General features: G+C 39.5%; 1 protein-coding gene across 1 annotated transcript in view; it reads left to right on the top strand.

Annotated features, from left to right (window-relative positions):
* The window catches only part of MICU2 (mitochondrial calcium uptake 2), a 75749-nt gene that overhangs the window by 5556 nt on the left and 49741 nt on the right, over positions 1-20452 (top strand). The window contains exon 2 of the mRNA XM_019652366.1: positions 15810-15954. Coding sequence (XP_019507911.1) covers positions 15810-15954 — 145 coding nt within the window. The remainder of the gene's footprint in view (positions 1-15809; positions 15955-20452) is intronic.

The raw sequence follows: 20452 nt of genomic DNA on the forward strand, positions 1-20452 counted from the left end.
TTCACACAATGACGAATCCACCTGATGATGCGTTTCCCAGAACGTATCTCTGTCACAGAGCATGACTGTTGTCAGTTGCTCAGAAGCATAACTAATTCTGGGAATAAAACAGTATTTTTTCCTGTCACATAAAGAGGATATGGTAGCTTTATTATAGTAAGGATAGCAAGAAGTTTCATATGGCAGTTTTTTTTATCATCTCAAAGTAGGACTTTTGCATAACCCCAAAAAGGTATTAGATAAGTGGCAAAATGGTGTGCTTACCATTACAGTACAGTCATGAGAAAACCTTTCAAGAAGAGACGAGTACCCACTTAAGTCTGTGGCTGAAAAGGTGAAAACAGAAAATGGAGCTTTGTTTACAGCGATAAGGAAGTTATTGGTGACCTTAACCAGAGGAATTTCGGTGAAATATTGGGGACAGAAATGGAATCAGAGTGTGTTGAGAGATTAAGGAAGCAAAAATAGGAATAGAGATACTTTCTAGAAGCGTTGCTGTAAAGGATATTTAAAAATGCACAGTGAGAGCCGGCTGAGTGGCTCAGTTGGTTAAGAGCTCGCTCAAGAGTTTGAGCTCTGAGCAACAGCAGTTCGAGTCCGGCCCAAGCTGAGCAGCCACTGAGCTGCCAACAGGTGGCAGGATGGCTCAGCTAAAAAAAAAAAAAAAAAAAACTAAACAGTGAGCAAGAGATATGAGACCAAGGACAGGTTTTCTTTTTGTTTTAAGATGTGAGACAATACAGAACATTTGAATGCTGATAGAATGATGCAGTAAGGAGTCAAAAATTGTTACAGATCTATAGAGGTAATTATAGGTTGTAAGTTACATGGAGTCAAGACTTGGGGAACAGGGGTTGGCCTTTGATAGTAACACGTTTTCTTGTGTTGTAACAGGAGCAAAAGCAGAGGGTATGTAAACCTCATGCCACACTTTCCTGCTATTTAAAAATAAAAATAAAGCCAAAAGAACCCGATGTGAACTGCTCTGGAAAATCAGAAGGTTGAATTGGGAACCGTGGGCTATGTCAGAGTAGTATAGTGACTTCGACCAGAGCAACACCCATGGAGTTGGGGGAGAGGAGATAGCTGAACAGAGTTCGTGAAGAAGAGCATAGAAACAACTCTGATGAGTATAGGACCAATTGCCAGGAACTTCTGATGGCTTTCTTTTGGTGGGTTTTCCCAATGTTGCTAAAAAGTATTACCTAACGTTATTTTTAAGAAACCTTGGTATTAGTTTAATATGAGTAATATATTGGATCATACTGTTAACTGTTAAAATTATTAAAATTCTAAAATAGTAAGAGAACATCAAAGATGGTTTGTTTTTCTTTGATATTATTTAAATTTACATTTGAACTCATTTTATATTTTGTGGGTACAACCTGATTAAAACAAACAGTCACAAATTTTAAATAAAAATTAATGAGTGTGGATCAATCATTGTGTTTAAACAGTTAAACAGAAATGTATTAACTTGGGAAGTGATTTTGCAAGTTTCTTTAGATGTGGGACTTTTTTATTGCATATCAATGAATATTATAAAAACTCAAATAATATAATTAATAAGATGGAGCTATTTTAATTTGCTATAGGAGCCATACGGTAAAATTGACATTGTTTTTATTTCATGTTGTCTGATGATATTTGTGGTGATTATTTATGTGAAAAGGATGGGAAAAGACACTAAGAAGACATTAGCAGTGGGTAAAACTAGACCGTGCCCGAGTGTCCTTGGATTGGAGTGTGTTTGTGTGCAGTGCATTGGGTTTCATGACACTACATTTAAAATTGGTGTGCAAAGGGCAGTAAACTTTATAGCAACATACACAAGTTTAATAACCATGAAACGTAAACCTAATGAAGACCAAAGCTTTCTTGCAACAGTAAAGCAAGAATGCAAAGAAGTTTTTAACTTTATTGCCTCAGGTAAAAATGTCTCTAGAAACAGATAAATGATGACAAAGCTTTGATGTTAATAAACCCAAATGGAAGTCAAAAATCAAAGTGTGTAAATGGCTAGGTTTTGAAAAGAAAGATGACAAAGTTATACCCTGTAATTAGATGTAATCTGTGCTTTTGGCACAGCTATTTGTCCTCCATGAATGAGAGGTTGTCTTACTCTTTCCTTCCTTGATAATAGAAGGACAGTACGTACCAATCTGGAGGTACTTTTTTGGAGGGGGCAACATAAACAATTTGTAATATAAAAGCAGAAGCAGACTTTAGTCTTTCCTTTTGCAATTATATGTGTTTAGCTGAAGTTGAGTAAAAAATTACTATTTGTTCTTATTCTACAAAACACATGCTCTAAGAGGAAATTGTACACTCCCTAGCTTATGAGTGAGGTGGGTTATTCAAGTTCTCAGGGCCTAAGGAGTCTGCCTATAAATTCACAGAAATATTAATATTGATAATATATATTACATGTATGAAGTGTTTTTAAATTATAAGTTAAAAGTGTATCTAAACAATAGCCATAGATATTTACAAACTAATTTTATACTAAATGAAGTGACCAAAGCCACCCAAGTCTTAACATTCATCTACTCTTTAGGACTTAACAATTTCAGGTTGGAGATTTGGGTTGCCCGCTTTCCCTCAGAATGTCAGGCTGTCTGTGCTAGCCTGCAAACATCTGTCCCTTCTTGTCCCCACACTCTTCCTAAGGTTTAACTAGGATTATTCTTGCGGATAAACTTTTAAATAAAGAATACAGGAGTAAATTAATCACCAAATAAATTTTAAAAGAGAAAGATTGCCCATTTATCATAAATTATGCTTCCACTGGTTTTGTTTCTGATATAAGATCTTAAAATTCTCAGGAGTCAAGATAAAAATTTGTCTTTAACATGCACCCCAAAGAACTTCCTATTTGGTACAGCCCCACTGTTGCCTAGTAACTGCTAGCAGTGATGCTGGCATAGTATATGCTTCCCTGGCAGTTACACTGCTGCTTTCCTGTACCTGAAGGTTAAAGTCTACTTGAAGGTTAAGGTTTAGAATGTCACTCCTCATTTGACACCAACTGCTGTGAAACAGGTAAAAGGCTGGTGGAGGAGTTGAAGGAGAAAAGTGTGTGAGGACCAGTAGTGGTGGCGATTGAAGCAGTCAAGTGGGAAATTCTTTTCCAGTTATTTAGCAGTTGTTTAGTTATGCTTGGTGCTACCTCAAAGCAAAAAAATAATAATAATAAAGAATAAAAAAAATTAACAAAAATAATTTGTTTGATTTTACAGTTGTTACATAGCAAACTCTATGATGGAATCTTTAAATCTTCACTGTTAAAGTATCTTCAGAAATTACTTGACTGAGAGCATGAATATCTCATCATGAAATATGTCCAAAGAATAAGGTAAAAGCAGAAAGGGAGATGCCAGGTCTTAATGATTTGTCCCATGTTTGTACTTCACAGATAGAAAGCAGAGCTTTGCTTGAACAGTAAATTAATTTGCCAAAATATATAGTCATAGCTGTATTACTTTTCTTTTTGTATTGTATATTTGTACTGTGTACTCTGTATACTACTTCCCTTACTGGTGATTTAATTTATAAACATCGACAGAGATGCTAACGGAATGCATGTGCATAGCTTTGCCGGGGAACGACCTGTCTTGTCTGTGCTGGAGAACTGTCTGGCTCATCTCCTGCTCATTTCCTACAAATAACGTTTTAATAGCAAATTTTATCTTAGACATAGCGTGTTAAGATATGTCGGTGAACTCTAAGCCGAAGCTGAAAATATCCATTAAAACCTAAACCAAACATGGTGTAAGGCCTAAAACCCATGAGCTCATTCACTCAGGTTTATGGGAGAGTGTGGAGCAGCTGTGGAATCGTTTCTGAGATTCCATGATTTCCCCGATAGGCGGAAAATAAGGCCACCACCTGTCCGGGGCTTTACCTCTGTCCTCTGGTCATGAAGGCATTTTTTTCATCTAAAGTAATTAACAGTATGCAGTACTTTGTGGTTATAATGAAAGGGATGTAATCAAAGGGCCTTTATTTCTATTTGTGTGCATACTTCTGTAGTTGTACATGCAGAGTACATACCGAGCTGGCTAAAAATATTTTAACACATTGAGGACGGGGCATTTAAATTGTTTAAATTCATGTTCCTGGGGTTTAAACCATTGAAATCAACTTTTATACTGTGTTTCTTTAAAAATTTATAACAAATTCACTAACTATTTTTGTGAACTGAAATTTTCAGGAAATACTCACCAAAGACCCTTGTAGTGTTTGAGAGTGTGATACCTCTGGAAACATTCCCCCCTTGTGGAGTGGCACTAAGCAGAACTTGCAGACTTACCGATTTTCACTTCTTTTTTTGTGGGCAGCACAAACATGGCAACTCCTAACAGGATATTTTCCTTTACCCCGTTCACTTCCAACAATTTTCTGTAGTACATGTTTGCACATATCACATGAAAGCCTCCCAGCCGGGGAAGGCACATGAGGAGTTTGGGTTGATGTTCCTCGGTGTGCTGCGTCTTTGTCTGTGTCTGAGTCTGTCTTCACCTCATCTGTAGCCCAGTTTTTTGCTGCTTGTAGCAGAAATCCTTTGTATCTCATTTTTGATGTAGGGTTTAGTTTTTGATAGATTCGAAAATAATTGAAAAGTGCACAATTTATAAGCCAAAATGCAACTTTCTTTGGCCACTTCACTGTTTTCTCAAGAGGGAATAATAAGACAAGTACTGATCTGCCCTATCAGCAAGCACCCTTTATGAACATATTATACTGAAAAATACAAATAGGTTTTTTCTTTACTTCTTCATTTCTCTGTGGAACATCAACCATTGTTGAATCGTGAATTGTGGAAATCATGTTGACAACACAAGTATCCCTCCAGGATTGAAGAAGAATTTCACCCTTTGTCCTGAATGTGGTTTCGCCACGTTTCAGAGACTGTGATTCGTTTTTCACTTCTGGAGGAAGAGCCCTGTTCACTCTGATTGTCCCACGTATTCTAACTAGTCTTGAAAGGAGAGTTTCAGCAATTGTCACATGATTGTAATAGTTGTCTTGGTAGACATGGTAATTTTGATCAAGATAAGGTTCCAAAAGTGTGAAAATAGTTTCCTGTAATTTTTTTCCTTCACCAGCATAAATTTCTAAATTCAAGATATAGCCTGAGGTGCTTTCAGTGACCATACAAACAGGGAAACTATACTTTATAAGTTTCCCCGGGTTATATGTTCATATAGGAAGCCTACCCCTCCAAGGAATCATTGCTTCATCTAAGAAAAGTTGTTGATTTGGCTTATAAATAGTCTGAAATCTTTCAAGGAAAAAATCCAATAAGGGTTGGATTTTGAAAAGCCTGTTAGTTGATTGTTGCAGAAGTTCATTGTTGTTGAAGTAAACACCACCAAATTTGTTCAAATCTATTACAGCTCATAAGTTTCCTGAAAATAGGAGTATCTAAAAATGAATCCGTACACCAATAATCCTTTAGTTTATCTTTCCTGACTGCCCCATTAGAATAATTATTGAAAAAAAATTTTCATTTGTTACAGTGACATCTGACCATTTCAACCCCTTAGAACCAGTTACATACTTTTCCTGATTTTGTAAGTAATATAAATTCATTTCCTCACACAACATATCAAAGAATCTGTCTCCAAGGAAGAGTCCTGTTACTTGTGATACTTTCGTCAGGTCAGAGGGAATTTGTTTCACCCCTGGGTTTCCGGTAAATGGCCCTAAATTTGGTGTTTTATCTGTTTTTACCCATGTGGAAACCGCCGAATCTAGTGTGTCATCGTCAACATCACTTGCGCTTGCGCTTTGTTCACTGTCACTGTAACTCGGTAAAGGATGCACAATTTTGTTTTGCCTACTTCCAATAGTAAAAGAGTCACTGTCATTTTCGCTGTCACTATCAGCGTTGTCAGGAACATCAGATAATGTGTCCACCAACAATTACGCTGAAATTTCATCTTCTGTAAGATTTTTCCCGTAAGAACTACGTCCTTCTGTCATGGGTGTAAAGTGATTGAAATCTGAATGCTGACTAAATGTAGAGCAGAGCAACAGAGGAAAGAAAATACAGAGCTGTTCTCTATATTTATCACAGATCATTAACTCAGAGTGAGGTCACGTTTCTATAAACATTCATCAGCAGGACCATTCGGAGAAAGGCTCCATGTATTGCGTAATTAAGTGTATAGTGCGTGGAAACCAAGTGTGTGTTAAAAAAACGCAGATTTGCGTCATCTGTCTTGCACAGCTGTAATGTATAGATGCAAATCTGCGTCACCGGTTTACAATGTGTTTAAATTATTAATAGGGTTTAAAATAAGCACCCAAACCAAACATTTGCATATTGGTTCATAGGCGCTAATCTATTTTTAAATTGGTTTTTTTTTTAATGTCACGCTTTGAGTTTGGAATTGATTCCCATTCATAAAAATTCATTTCTTGCACACCCTCTGGACCAGTGTACAGCATTTATCATGCAGTGGACATGAGGCTTCTGAGAGAAAGGATCCTCTGTGTTCTAGACCAGGGGTCTGCAAACTTTTGAGACTGAAGAGCCGCCAGGGGTTGGCAAACTGCGGCTCGTGAGCCACATGCAGCTCTTTGGGGATGTACATGTGGCTCTGAAGTAAAATTGAAAATGAAAATGAAACTATGATAGTTTCATTTATAAAAATGTTAAAGGATAGTCACATAATGGTAATTATGTAAAAATATGTTTATGGCTCTCGAATAATTTTTAATTTGTTGTGAGGGACAGGATTGGCTCTTCCAGGAGTCGGCAAACTTTTGAAATGGAACGTACCCAAAGAGCCGCATGTGGCTCGTGAGCTGCAGCTTGCCCACCCCTGCTCTAGATGGATTCGCTGTGGTGGGCACGGACAATTCCAACAGTCACTAGGGCTTCACTCAAGTTTGCTTAGCGTCCTGCATGCCTGCATCAACAGGATACAAAACCCCAGACGGGTGCTCTGGAAGGACCCCGAGAGGAGGAAAGTGCCAGAATTCTTAGCAGATAAGTTAGCCAAATGAAAAGAGGGACAAGAAATGACTAGCTATATTACATACTTACCTTTATGAAGTGTTTTAATTACAATCAGAAGCAGTAAATGGTTATTTAATCTGTCTATGGAAAGGTATGCAGTAAAGGTTTACTGAAGCTCATCAAAGGTAGATGAATTGAAGCTAAGAACATCCCAGAAACCAAATCGGTTTTAGGGAAATGTTTGCAATGAAGAAGACTAAGATTTACATGTAAGTCAGTATAATATTTGTTTTGTACAAAAAAATAATTTGTAAAAATAATATCAGTGTTTTTAAATAAAAATAACTTTTGTTTTTAATAAGAAATTGCAACTCTGCCCTTTTGTTTAGACTTTCATTATCTTCCATTTACCTGAAGGTTTTTTTCAAATTTCCATTTTTGTCTTGGATAAAATTTCTGTTTATATGCAAGTAACATATGGCCGTTTTTTAAAATAGTTCCAGTCTTTGACCAAATTGTGTGTATGGTTAAGGTGACGGTGTGGGGCTTAAGGCACTTGGTGTTAGGAAGCAAATTGCCATCAGCATTGAGTCACAAGCCTTAAAAAGCCGTTTTTACGTTTGTGTCTAACTTATAAGCTGTGGGAGCATCTGGAAGGGACAGTTGCTGGGGTTGGGGGTATGGAAGCCCTGGGCGGGGTGGAGAATGTGGGAGCAGGGGGAGCTGTGCAAAATGCTGTGTGGATGAGTCACTTTCCTCCTGCGGCCCCACATAAAATGCTCAGCTCCAGACAGCAGCTGTTCCCAGGAAGGGGTGTCAGGAAGGAGAGCGGGCCCTTAATCCCCCCATTCTTTGTCCCATCCTGTTCTGTGCACTGTAGGATACAATGTCCTACTGTTAACCCTCCTGGTGGCCTCTGTTTAGGAATCAGCCCTCTGGCAGCAGCATTGTCCCAGGCTTACTGGAAGTCCTCAGCACCAAGGAGCCTTTTTTGCCCAGCTGTGTAGGGTTCCTGAAACTAGATCGTAGCTGGTATCACAAAAGGTCCCTTCTTACTGCTCGGCTGTACTTCCCAGCCGCCTGAAGATGAGAGACCAGAATCCAGATAAATGTACTAAGGCCAGACCTGTTACTGTGTTCTGTTTAGGTGTAATTATACCAGGGGTGCCAAAAACATGTATACACATGACTTATATTCATCTTTTTTTATCAGTACATATTGAGGATTTCAATTTTAATAGTTTTCCCTTTCTTAAAATGTGTGTACATTTTTTTGGCACCCTCTGTATAAACCTGAAAAATATTAGTCTGGAGTATATCTCATTTTGAAAAGTAAGAAGCAAAATGTGACAGTTGGTAACATTGGAAAAGTAATGATAAGGTTTGAAACCTATGGTTATGGGACATGCAGTTTGCTGAATCCCAGAAGCCATCCCCCATCCCACCCCCCCGTCATGGTCTAGCACCTACCTCCTTCTGCTGTGCATCCCCCAGAAGGTGAGCATCTGTCCACTCGTCACCTTATCTCTGCAGTGCTTGGTGTAGGAGACACACAGTGTTTACTAGATGAACTGATGTTGAGTATTTGCAGAAAGACCTCACAAAGTAGTGTTGACCTCCTGTGTAGGGAAATTCTCAGAGTAACTCAGTCCTTAAAGAAAACATTACTTATAGTTGCAATGAGTGATATTGATGAACCTTTAGGAGGGTGTTGAGATTTTTAAGCTAGGGCTCTAGTCTTTGTTTAATCACTTGAAACTTAATTTAAACTTTCTGTTTAGAGCATAAACAAAAATGTATGTAGTTGTGATGTACCTTCTGAAAGGTAGTTATGGAGGAAAAGAAGATGCGTGTTCTGCTCAGTGACCTCGGCAGTAAAGAGAAGGCAGTTACTAGAAGAGAAGATGCAGTTCTACTCAGCATCTGTTGACAATGGCCACCCTTCCTCAGTCAGAAGACTAGGATATTTTTGTAATTGGTATATATAAGCCCATGCCATTTCATTTTACCGTGCTCATCTAAGAAAAGCCATACCAGCTCTCTTCCAGTCTCTGGAAAGCAGTCTAGACCAGGCCATCACTACATCAAATAATCTTCGGAAGCCAGGGACTGGACCCCAGGGCTTCCCGCTTTCCCAGGAATGACTTTTGTCTCCTTGGCTAATATGCTGCCGTTTTGTAGAATTTATCATGAACATAGTTTATGCATGCAGTGAATATTTCTCATTTAGTCTGGCAGTATTTTCTTTCATGTACAATAAAATCTCCCTGATCCAGAACCAAATGATAAGTTCTGTCTAATGACTGAAATTTTCCAATTGTAAAGTTTTCTTTAAGAAGAAAAGATAGTCTTTCCATTAAACCCAGAAAGCTCAAAGATGAGTAAGCAATTACATTTTACCCAGATTATTACAAACTTTAACATAAAAGCCCCAGATGAACCAGGTTTACTACGTGGCATCCAATGCAGTGCGTATGCATTGAACATATTGAAGGCATTGTAAGGAAGGCCCTTTCTTTCTCACTTTCTTCCTGAGAAATATAGAGACCAAAGAATGTTCAACAAAGAACAGAGAACTTTTTCCAATTTGTCACTTCATGGATAAAAAGTAGAGACAGAATGGTGAAGCACCTGTTGCTTTAAAGGCAATAAACTACTGAACTGTTTTAACAGAAGTCATCAGCTTTCAAAGATCTCTTTTATCCAGCTCACATCACTCATTGCTCTTAATTCCTTTGTCACATATTTTCCTGCATTACAAGTAATCCTGGAAATCCAGGGAGCATTTTATATATAACCAGAACCATGTGGCTGGTCTCACATGTTGGGGATAGCCCCCAACCCCAGCGTTTCTCCTGCCCCCTCCCCTCACATATTTAGCTTTAGATGTAGGTTTGAGAAGTAAATAGGAATTCGTCCTCACTCCCATCCCTTTCCACCTACCAGGACTCCCATTAGGGTGACAGCTACCAGCAGCCTGCCCCAGCCCTTTGATGTCCCCACTGCATTCTTGCCCTTGGAGGAGCTAGTTCCCAGACAGCTGCTCCCTCCTGCCAGCCCCTCAGTTATTTATGTGTAACAGTATACATCAGCCAGCAGGCTGCGTCTGCACAGCACCTACAAAACCCCACTCAGGTGAAGGTGGCGGGTGGTGGTTTCTGGTCCATTTCCACGGGAAAAGTTCTCTTGGACTGCAGTGAGCGGTCTCTTGGCCTTTTGGGGTGAAGGGCTTGGATGTGCCGTGTCCTGCACTGCTGTCATTCCCACAAGCTACGTAATGGTGATGCAGGTCTTTTGAGAATAATCTCAGAAATTAGTCATGTCTGAGCCTTTCCTGTGTCACATTTTTTGTATTAACCTTTAGAACACAGCTTTTTAGAAGTTGAATCCAGCAGTGCGGGCATCATGATTATAACCTTACTTAGATTTTCTAACATCTACTGTATTTAGGTTTTCTGAAAGAGACTAAAATTGGTCAGTCTTCCCAGAGGTCTAGGATTATTCAAAGCGAGAGTACACACACGTAGGGCAGTGGCAGATGGAGGAGCAAAGTCAAGTCTTTGTTTGTTTTTTCTTCCACTGTATTTTTGAAATAGATGTTTCTCGCTCCATCTTCCTGGAGCACAGCCGTTAGCCATGTGTCACCTCCTCGGTGTTTCACACATGTGGACATTCTTTTCCCTAATTGCCTTTCTTTGTGCTTTTCTTCTGCCTTCTGTGTGGTTTGTGTTTTTTTCCTATCACATTTTTTCATAGATTTTCTGCAATGTGGACACTAACTTTTACTGTTTCTTAAAGTTTATTAAAGTTTTACAATGGTATTTTTTTCTCTTTTTCTTTCTTTAGCTAGGCCAGCTCCCTTTTCAAATATTTCTGTCATCTTGCATCTTATCTTTGCTCTCTGATGTTATAAAGGCTGTCACCTGTTTCATTTTCTTTTTTTTTTTTTTTTTCGTTTCCTTTCAGAATGTGATTTTCATTGTTAATTATTGCCTATTGCTCTTGCCTTAATTTTCCCCATACTATGTGCATACGCCCAGCATCCCATTTTACACACAGGGATTATTTGCAAAAACTGGTGTGAATCTGTGTCTCCTCTCCATTTTGATCTAAGTGCTTGTTATCTGTGCATTAGAATATTAGCTAAAGAACAGGATGGTCGTAGTTTATTTCAGCTTTTCAGTCACTCAGCTGCCTGACAAATTGCAGGAAGAGCTGGATGGTCGACTGCAGTTGGGAATGGGTCTGCGTCCTACATCTACTCCGGAAGTTCTGCCTGTACTGTCACATCAGGTTTGTCCCATCCCATGGGCTGGCCTTTGGGCTTCACTTCGTTCCCCATTTGAGGGCGCCTGCCTCTTCAGAGAAATGCCCTCATACGTGGTGCATAGGTTTTAGGGTAGCGAGGTCCTGAATCTAGTATTTTCCTCTGCCCAACTGAGCCATAACTTGCCGAGGGTGGTCCTGCCATTGACAGGACACAGGTGGGAAGATGGCAAGTGCTGAGCCTGTGGTGAATTCAGTGAATGATGGGAGCTTCCAGTGGGGCACTGTCCTTTTCTCCACTTGCACAATCCCTGCAAATTGGGAAATGTCAATGACAGCATTGCCCCTGGCGCATGTGGAACCTTCATGCAAATTAGAAAAAGATCCCCCTCCTCTGTGTACTTCACCGCAAATTGCTAGACAACTGTGGGTGGTCACATGTGAATGGTGCTCCCTGGTGGTGTACAGTGAACACAACTGCGCAAGATGACCCTAACTGACGCTGTAGTGGAGAATCCCTTCCTCTCATTCCATTACACGGCACTCCTCTCCCCGGAAGCAGAAACCAGTTTTCAGTCCTAGTGTTGTCTTATTTGTAGTTTGCCCAAATTTTATCTGGAAGATCCTTCTAGAAGTTGTAAGTGGGATGTTAGGAGCTAGCATCAGCATGGCTGTGCATGCTTCTTTTTGGTTTTGTGTTCCTGTCGGGTATGGGAGGTAAGTTTTAAAAACCTTAATGCTTTCTCATCGATTTATAGGGGTTTTTATGACCCTTTGATCTTATTAAGAGTTAACTCTCAGGAAGGCACATTATACCTCTTTGGGGGACTGGAAGGGGAACTGGCATAGAGAAAAAAACCTTCCGGATTTTACTGTAAAGTAGATTATTATATATATATATTGAGAGTAAAAACCAAAAATCCAAAAGGAAAAAAGAAATGAAAACTTGGTTTATACAGTAGATCCTATGATAAGTGGAGATTCCAGGTTCCTCCAGTGCTGATATTCTCTCCCATAGCCTTGAAACAGCCCTCGGTACCTACAAGGATTTTAGACATGAACACCAACATTTACACTGAAACTTACATCCTACTGGGTTGTCAAAAAAGTCATGACGTATTTTTTCTATGTTTTTCATTGCAAAAATGCGTCATGAATTTTCCAACAACCCAATATATAAATTGCTTAAAATTACAGCTTGCCTTATACTTTTTTTTTTTTAACTTTTATTGAGGAACAGTGTTTTTCCTAGGACCCATCAGCTCCAAGTCAAGTTGCTGTCTTCAATCTTAGTTGTGGAGGGCACAGCTCAGCTCCAAGTTCAGTCGCCATCTTCAATCTTGTTGCAGGGGGTGCAGCCCACCATCCCATACAGGAGCCAAACTGACAACCTTGTTGTTAAGAGCACACACTCTTAACCAACTGAGCCATCCGGCGGCCCACCAACAACTCAGCTCAAGTCGTTGTCTTCAATCCAGTTGCAGAGGGCGCAGCTCACTGGCCCATGTGGGAATTGAACCGGCAACCCCGTTGCTCAGAGCCCGCGCTCCAACCAACTGAGCCATCCAGCCACCCCTACGCTTTTTATTTTTGAAAGAAATTGATTTAGCCCTTGGAGATAATAGTCATCTCTCTCTTGACATCCTGAAATCCCCAAATGTATGTGTCAGCATATTGAATTGTTATTTGTCTAGATGCTTTTCCTACAATTGATTTACATTACAACTAAGAATACACTTATGGTAAATAAGTTCTTTTAAAAGTGTATGTTAACAATACTGGAAAGATGAAAGGATTTTATATCCGTGGTCTCATTTTATTTGGTACGTAACATATTTATAACAAGCCCAAACTGTGTCTACAGCTGACCCTTGAACAGCACAGGTTTGAACTGCACAGGCCCACTTATACACGAATTTTTTTCAATAAATATACTAGAAAACTTTTGGAGATTTGCAGCAATTGGAATAAACTTGCAAACATGATTTCAATAATAACATTTTCTATTCTCTAGTTATTGTAAGAATGCAGTATATAATACATATAATGTACAAAATGTTTTTTTTTTTAAGATTTTTATTGGGAAATTGGGGAATGGGAACAGCGCTGGGGAATTGGGGAAAGGGGAACAGACAAGTTGCTATCCTTTTGTTTTTCAGTCTAGTTGTGGAGGACGTTGCTTCACTGGCCCAAGTTGGCACTATCATTGCGCTCTTCCTGGGTGAGGCAGATCAGTCGCCGGCTTCTGGACGGCTGCTCACTGCGACTGCTGGCCGCTCACGCTGGCTGCTGGCCACACACGGTAGCTCATGGCAACCCACTGCCACAGGGGCTGCAGCCTACACAACGCCAGTGACTCACGGCAGCCCAGCTCCAGGTTGAGCTGTTGTTCAGCATCTTAGCTGTGTTGGGCAGTGTCACTGGCCCTCATATGTGGGATCCGAACCGGGGCCCTCTGGCGTCCCAAGCCAGCTCTTAACCATCGCGCCACTCGGCCGGCCCCAAAATGTATTTTAATTGGCTTGTTATGAGACCAGTTGAGGATAAATAATTGATCCTTTGTAGTTGGTTACAGTTTGGAAAGAATTTGTTTATTTTTATGAAAATGATTAAATTATTGGTAAAGGTAATTTTTTTTAACCAGTCAAGAACAACTTAGATGTTAGGAAATAAAAAAGAGCCAACGTTTGTTTAAGGATTTGGAAATATACTATATCTCTATATAGATGATTTGCTTTTGTTAATCTCTTAATAGATGATATATTAACATTAGCATAATAAAGATAAACACTCACTAAACTAACACGTGGATGCCCATTTTCAGCTTCTTTCAGTTCAGATACACAGTGTTCTGTCACTTCCAGGACTTCGGCGCTGTGACATACACTGAGACGACCCTTACCCACCCCCTTCCCTGTCCCATCCGTATACTTTGTGGAAATTCACTGCTGGAGCTCGTAGTACACTCTGGTGGGAATGTATATCCATTTTGTTTAACACTGCTTTCCTATAGATACTTACTATTGACTTGTCAAATACAATTATATCTGCCTCGTGTATAAAATGTTCAGAAAGTATAATAAAATTCAACTTTCTGATGACTCATGTAATTAAAACATGGCTCTTGAGTGGTTTTTATAGTAGTAATTTAAGGGAACAGAAGGGAAAGAAAGACAAGCTGTAGAGAGCACAGGGCACAATCACTGCGCAGCATAGTGTCTGTGTGGGGCCCGTGTTCTGGTAGGCAGTGGACAGGACACATACTGGGCACAGGCTGAGCTGCTCAAGGAAGCCAGCTGTCACAGGAGGAGAGGGAGTTAAGACTAGCCAGAGGGCTGAGATCCGCCAAAAAGGAGTTGTTGGCGGCTTTCAGTCCGGACAGCTCTGAGCGACTGAAATTCGTATTTTTCCCCATTTCAGTCCTAGTCAGCACTCACTGAACATCAGCTGTGTGTCAGGGTAAATGACAGGACCAGCGAGTGTGAAAGGGGAGTGGTATGTCCAAGGAAGGATGTGGTCGCGTTAGGGCAGTGCCTTAAATAAAGCAGTCCAGGGGGGAGTGCAGGCTCTTGGCTCTCACAGGCACACTCAGACTGGGTCAAGATTGCTGCACTGACCTCGGTGGAAACCAGTGTCTGCCTAGGGCGCAGTGCCCAGCCTTGAGTAGGACAGTGTAATAGGTAAGAGACAGACACTGAGTTGGGCACCCCCGGTGTTCTCTCCTGGCTCCTCTCTGATGTAGTATCTACTGGCCAGGTATTGTGAGGGTTAACTAAATCCGTGCGACTTACTTCATTAATTAGCACAGTGCCTGGCACGTAGCAAGTGCTCAACGAAAGGTCAGCAATAAATACTTCAGTGTTTATTCTCAGCATTGGGTCAAGATCTAGGCCCTGTTGCCTGGGATACAAGACCCTTACACTAACAGTACTTTGCCATTCTTGTTCTTTTAGCACTTTTCACCCAGGATATAATTATATTTCTAAAAGCAGAGCTCTTTATTAGACATGACATGTTTTATCTTTATGAAAGCACAACTACGTGTTCTGTTGCCTACCTATCTCTCTGATCTTGTCTCCTGCCATGCTATTCCTTCAACACACCATGCTCATTCCATCTCCTGGTCTTTTTTCTTACTTTATCTCTGGCTCTTCCTGCCAAGAGCCCCTTGGCTCACCAGCTGGACCTCAGTCTCCTTACAGGTCACCTCTTTAGAAAGGCCTTCCCTGATTGTCCTGTCTAAAGCATTACTCCCTATCAGTTTCTTATCCTGATTCAGAATTCTTCTTGGCATTTCTCATTACCTCACACGATTTTACCCATTTGTTAATTAATTGTCATTCTCCCATTTGGGAACGTAAGCTGCCCCCAGTTCGTCTGAGCCACTGCTGTATACAGTTCCTTTGCTCTCAGAGCAGGCACCCAATGAATAATGTTAAATGAGTTACTGGAAAATTTGCAGGTTGTCAGACCTAAACACTAAAATCACTCTTTAAAGATTATTCTAGAAGTAGCCAAGTTGGGGAATAATAATACTGAAAGACATCTTAAGTTGTGATTTCTTTTCTTTCAGAAAAGCGGTCATGGTAGAGACGTGACAGGGAAGTTGTCTCTCCGTAAGCAGCGCTTCATGCAGTTTTCGTCACTGGAGCACGGGGGAGAGTTTTACATGACACCACGGGACTTCCTCTTCTCGGTGATGTTTGAACACATGAAACGTGAGTTGTTTTATGTGTTTAATTTTAAAAATATATATATTAGAGCCGAAAAACTCCTGCTTTTCAGAATTAGTAACAGGCTTTCTTTGTTTTAATTATCATCATTCTTTTTATCATCTGCCATGCATTTACTTACTGTTTAGACATTTCATTCTTTGTGACACAAGTAGTTAAACTTTTATCTAAGAAATAGTTGTCTTGTATATGGGTATTTCTAAAGAGACAGAGGAAAAACTAGATAAGTTTTTTTTAATGTCACAAAATGAATTATTAATAGAGTAATTTTTTTATCCAGCATGTTAGTTTTGGGTGGTACTGATGTTTTAAATTGGGCAAAAAAAATGAAACTAGATTGGAGCAATGAGGAGAGTCATATAATAGAGTCATGATGTAATCAGTAAAAAAAATCTGAATTTGAAGCAAAAACCCAAAAGCTGTAATTATATAATAATTTTATTTCATAAACTGTCAGCTCTCAGTTATTTCAAATGATAGCAGAGATTCTTCTTCTTATTATCTAAATGAGGCCCTTTTACTTTGCAGAGAGTGAATATGGCCCCATCCTCTGGGCCCTGTATTACAGAAGTGTTCTATGAAAATTTTGGGGCTTCCTGACACTTTCTGAAGTGGCTGAAAGTGTTGCCCCATGGATAGCTATGTATGGCACAGGGGATATGGGCTAAGGCAATGTGCGAGGAGCCCAAATTTCCTTGTAATATTATCTAGAACAATTTACGTCCCAAGGTATTCTTGAAAACAGTAAGCAATCAGCTGGCAGTTAGTAGAGCTTAACACCTTGATATGGTCAGGGAAAGAGACCAAGAGAGCTGCCAGAACTATTGTCCCAGTGACTATGGGCATGCCCACACTGCTTCCCTGAGAAGCAACATCAGAGGGGCCAGCTCCAGCCATCCAGCCAGACACTAAACTAAACAAGCAAAAAACAAGCCCTCTGGTGAGGGGGCAGCTAGTACCCAGAGTTGCTACTATACACATATACGAGGTGAGATCAACAAATACAGTGAATGTTTAAATTGAAAAAAAAATTTATTACAGTAAAAGACACATTACCATTAATCCCCCTCAGAAGACTCCCCCTGACTTTGAACACGCTTATCCCATTGTTCTTGCCACTTTCTAAAGCAATTCTAGAAGTCCCCTTATGCGAGTGTCTTTAGTTGCACTGTCGTGGCTGCCTCGATGTTCTGAATCATTTTGACTATGAGGAAGAGCCAGAAGTCACACGGTACCCTATCTGGTGAGTAAGGTGGATGAGGACACACCTTAATGTTTTTATTTGACAGAAATTGCCATATACCAGAAGTGATGTGTGACAGGGAGCATTGTCATGATGGAGGATGAAACCTTTGCCCATTTCATGTTAATGTGTTGTTCATGATCCATGATTTACAGCACACTTTAAAACACACCTTCTCTCACCCGTAGCTCACAGCCGACTGACTACACCAAATAAGTTGAAAGTTGTCACACACTGTTACTAAGGTTCGACATGCTGCTTCCTGTGTTAAAGATCCCTGCTTTTCTGTTGGATGGCACCCAGCAGCAGCATTCACCATATTTTTTTATAACACCTCATGTTATCTAAAATGTCCCATTTCTAAAAACAATGAGACATGCAAAGAAACAGGAAAGTATCACCCCACTGGACAAAAACCGTCAACAGAAACTGCTTGTGATTGCAACCAGATCTCAGATTTAGCAAGAAAAAACTTAAAGTAATTTACTTCATTGAAGTAAATCATGATTAAAGAAGTAAAAGAAAGTATGAAGACAATATCACATCAAATAAAGAATATCAAATTAAAAATAGAAATTATAAAAAAGAACAAAATAGAAATTCTGGAAATTCTGAGAATTGTAATAGCAAATGAAAATCTCACTAGAGGGGCTCAACAGTAGATTAGAAATGTCGGAAGAAAGTATCAGTGAATGTAAAGACAGACTGATAGGTTATTCAGTCTGAAAAACAGAGAAGAAAAAACTTGAAGAAAACTGAAGTCTCAGAAAAATGTGGAACACCATTAAGTATACCAACATATGCTTAATGGAAGTACCAGAGGGAGAGAAGAGAGAGAAGGGAGCAGAAAAAAATATTTGAAGAAATAATACCAGAAAACTTTCAAAATTTATTGAAAAACAATAACCTATACATCAAGGAAGGTCAACAAACTCCAAGTAGGATAAACATAAAGCGATCCACTAACAGACACATCCTAGTAAAAACAGTGAAAATCAAAGACAAGGAGAAAATCTTGAAAGCAGTCAAAAGAACTAAATGACTTGTCACTTACTAGGGACCCACATAAGGTAGTGGCTGACTCAGCTGAAATGGTGGAGGCCAGAAGGCAGTGGAATAACATACTTAAATTGCTCAAAGAGAAAGACTGTTGCAAAAACTCCTATATCCAGCAAAGCTATGTTTCAAAAATGAAAGAGAAAGAAAGACTTTCCCAGATAAACAAAAGCGAAGAGAATTTGTTGCTAGTAGATCTGTCTTACAAGAAATACAAAAGGAAGCTTTTCAGGGAAAGCAAAGTGACTCCAGACAATAATTTGAATCCACACAAACAAAGAACACTGGTACAGGTAATTAATGTAGTCTTAAAACATTGTATAATTGCATACCAGTCAGTATATTTTCTCCTTTTAACTGATTTTAAAAACACTTGTATAAAATGAAATGCATATTGTACATACTAATATATGTATGTTATTGTACATTTATGTGTATTTTGACTTTCTACTTGTATCTCTGCATCCAAACTGTATCTCCTGTATGTTATACATACATGTATGTTATATGTGTATGTATATATATATACACACATATATATATATATATCATACATATAATAACATGTATATTATTGGGCCCACAGCATATAGAAATGTAATACATTTGCCCAGTAACAGCACAAAGGAGATAGATATGAGAAAAGCTGTACTGGAGTAAAGAAATGACTTATAACAATGTATTTTGGGATTTATAACATTAATGGGATAATATGTATAACAATAATGCCACAAAAAGGAGGAAAGGAAATAGAATGACATAGGAGTAACATTTCCATATCTCACTGGAATTGAGTATAAGTCTGAAACTATTTCTGGTAAGTCAGAATGTATGTGGTAAGCCCTAGAGCAGCGGTTCTCAACCTGTGGGTCGTGAACCCTTTGGGGGTCGAATGACCCTTTCACAGGGGTCGCCTAAGACCATCGGAAAACAAAAAGATATTTACATTACGATTCATAACAGTAGCAAAATTACAGTTATAGAGTAGCAACGAAAATAATTTTATGGTTGGGGGTCACCACAACATGAGGAACTGTATTAAGGGGTCGTGGCATTAGGAAGGTTGAGAACTGCTGCCCTAGAGAAACCACTAAGGAAATAACTTTAAAAATTTATAAAATTGTAAAAAGATCATTACATTTAAATGTCTCATTAGCAAACATTACTTAATGTAAACAAAGCAATTAAGGAGGAATAGTGGAACAAAAAAAGACATGAGTCACATAAAAACCAAAAACTAAAATAGCAGACATGAACCCAGCAACATCAATGCCACCATCAAATATGAATGCGTCTATCAATCCAATCAAAAGGCAGAAATTGTCACACTAAATGAAAAAACAAGATCCAGTTTATATGCTGTTAACAGGAGATATAGTTTGGATGCAAAGTTACAAGTAGAAAGTAAAAAGATGGAAAAAGGTATATCATGCAAACAGCAACCACAAGAAACTGGAGTGGCTATACTATTATCAAAAAGTATATGGGCCGGCCGAGTGGCGCAATGGTTAAGACCTGGCTTGGGACGCCAGAGGGCCCCGGTTCAGATCCCACATATGAGGGCCAGTGACACTGCCCTCCACAGCTAAGATCCTGAACAACAGCTCAACCTGGAGCTGGGTTGTTGTGAGTCGCCGGTGACGGCATAGGCTGCAGCCCCTGCTGTAGTGGGTTGCCACGGGCTACCAGCATGAGCGGCCAGCAGCCAGCGTGAGCGGCCAGCAGCCGCAGTGAGCGGCCGTCCAGAAGCTGGCGACTGATGTTCCTCGCCTGGGAAGAGCGCAATGATGGTGCCAACTTGGGCCAATGAAGCAACGTCCTCCACAACTAAACTGAGGAACAAGACTACAGCAACTTGTCTGTTCCCCTTCCCCCAACTCCCCAGCACTGTTCCCATCCCAATTCCCCAATAAAAATCTTAAAAAAAAGGTATAACATATACTTTAAAATAGAAAAAATGTTGCTAGAGATTAATAGGGACATTTTATAATGAGAAAAGGATCACTTCATTAGCAAGATATAAATATATATGTAATATACAGAGGGTGCCAAAAAATGTATACACATTTTAAGAAAGTATTAAAATTGTAATAATATATACCAATAACAAAAGATGAATACAAGTCATGTGTATACATTTTTTGGCACCCCGGTACACACACACACACACACACACACACACAC

This window comes from Hipposideros armiger, unplaced genomic scaffold (genome assembly GCF_001890085.2).
Source record: "Hipposideros armiger isolate ML-2016 unplaced genomic scaffold, ASM189008v1 scaffold_178, whole genome shotgun sequence".
NCBI lineage: Eukaryota > Metazoa > Chordata > Mammalia > Chiroptera > Hipposideridae > Hipposideros > Hipposideros armiger.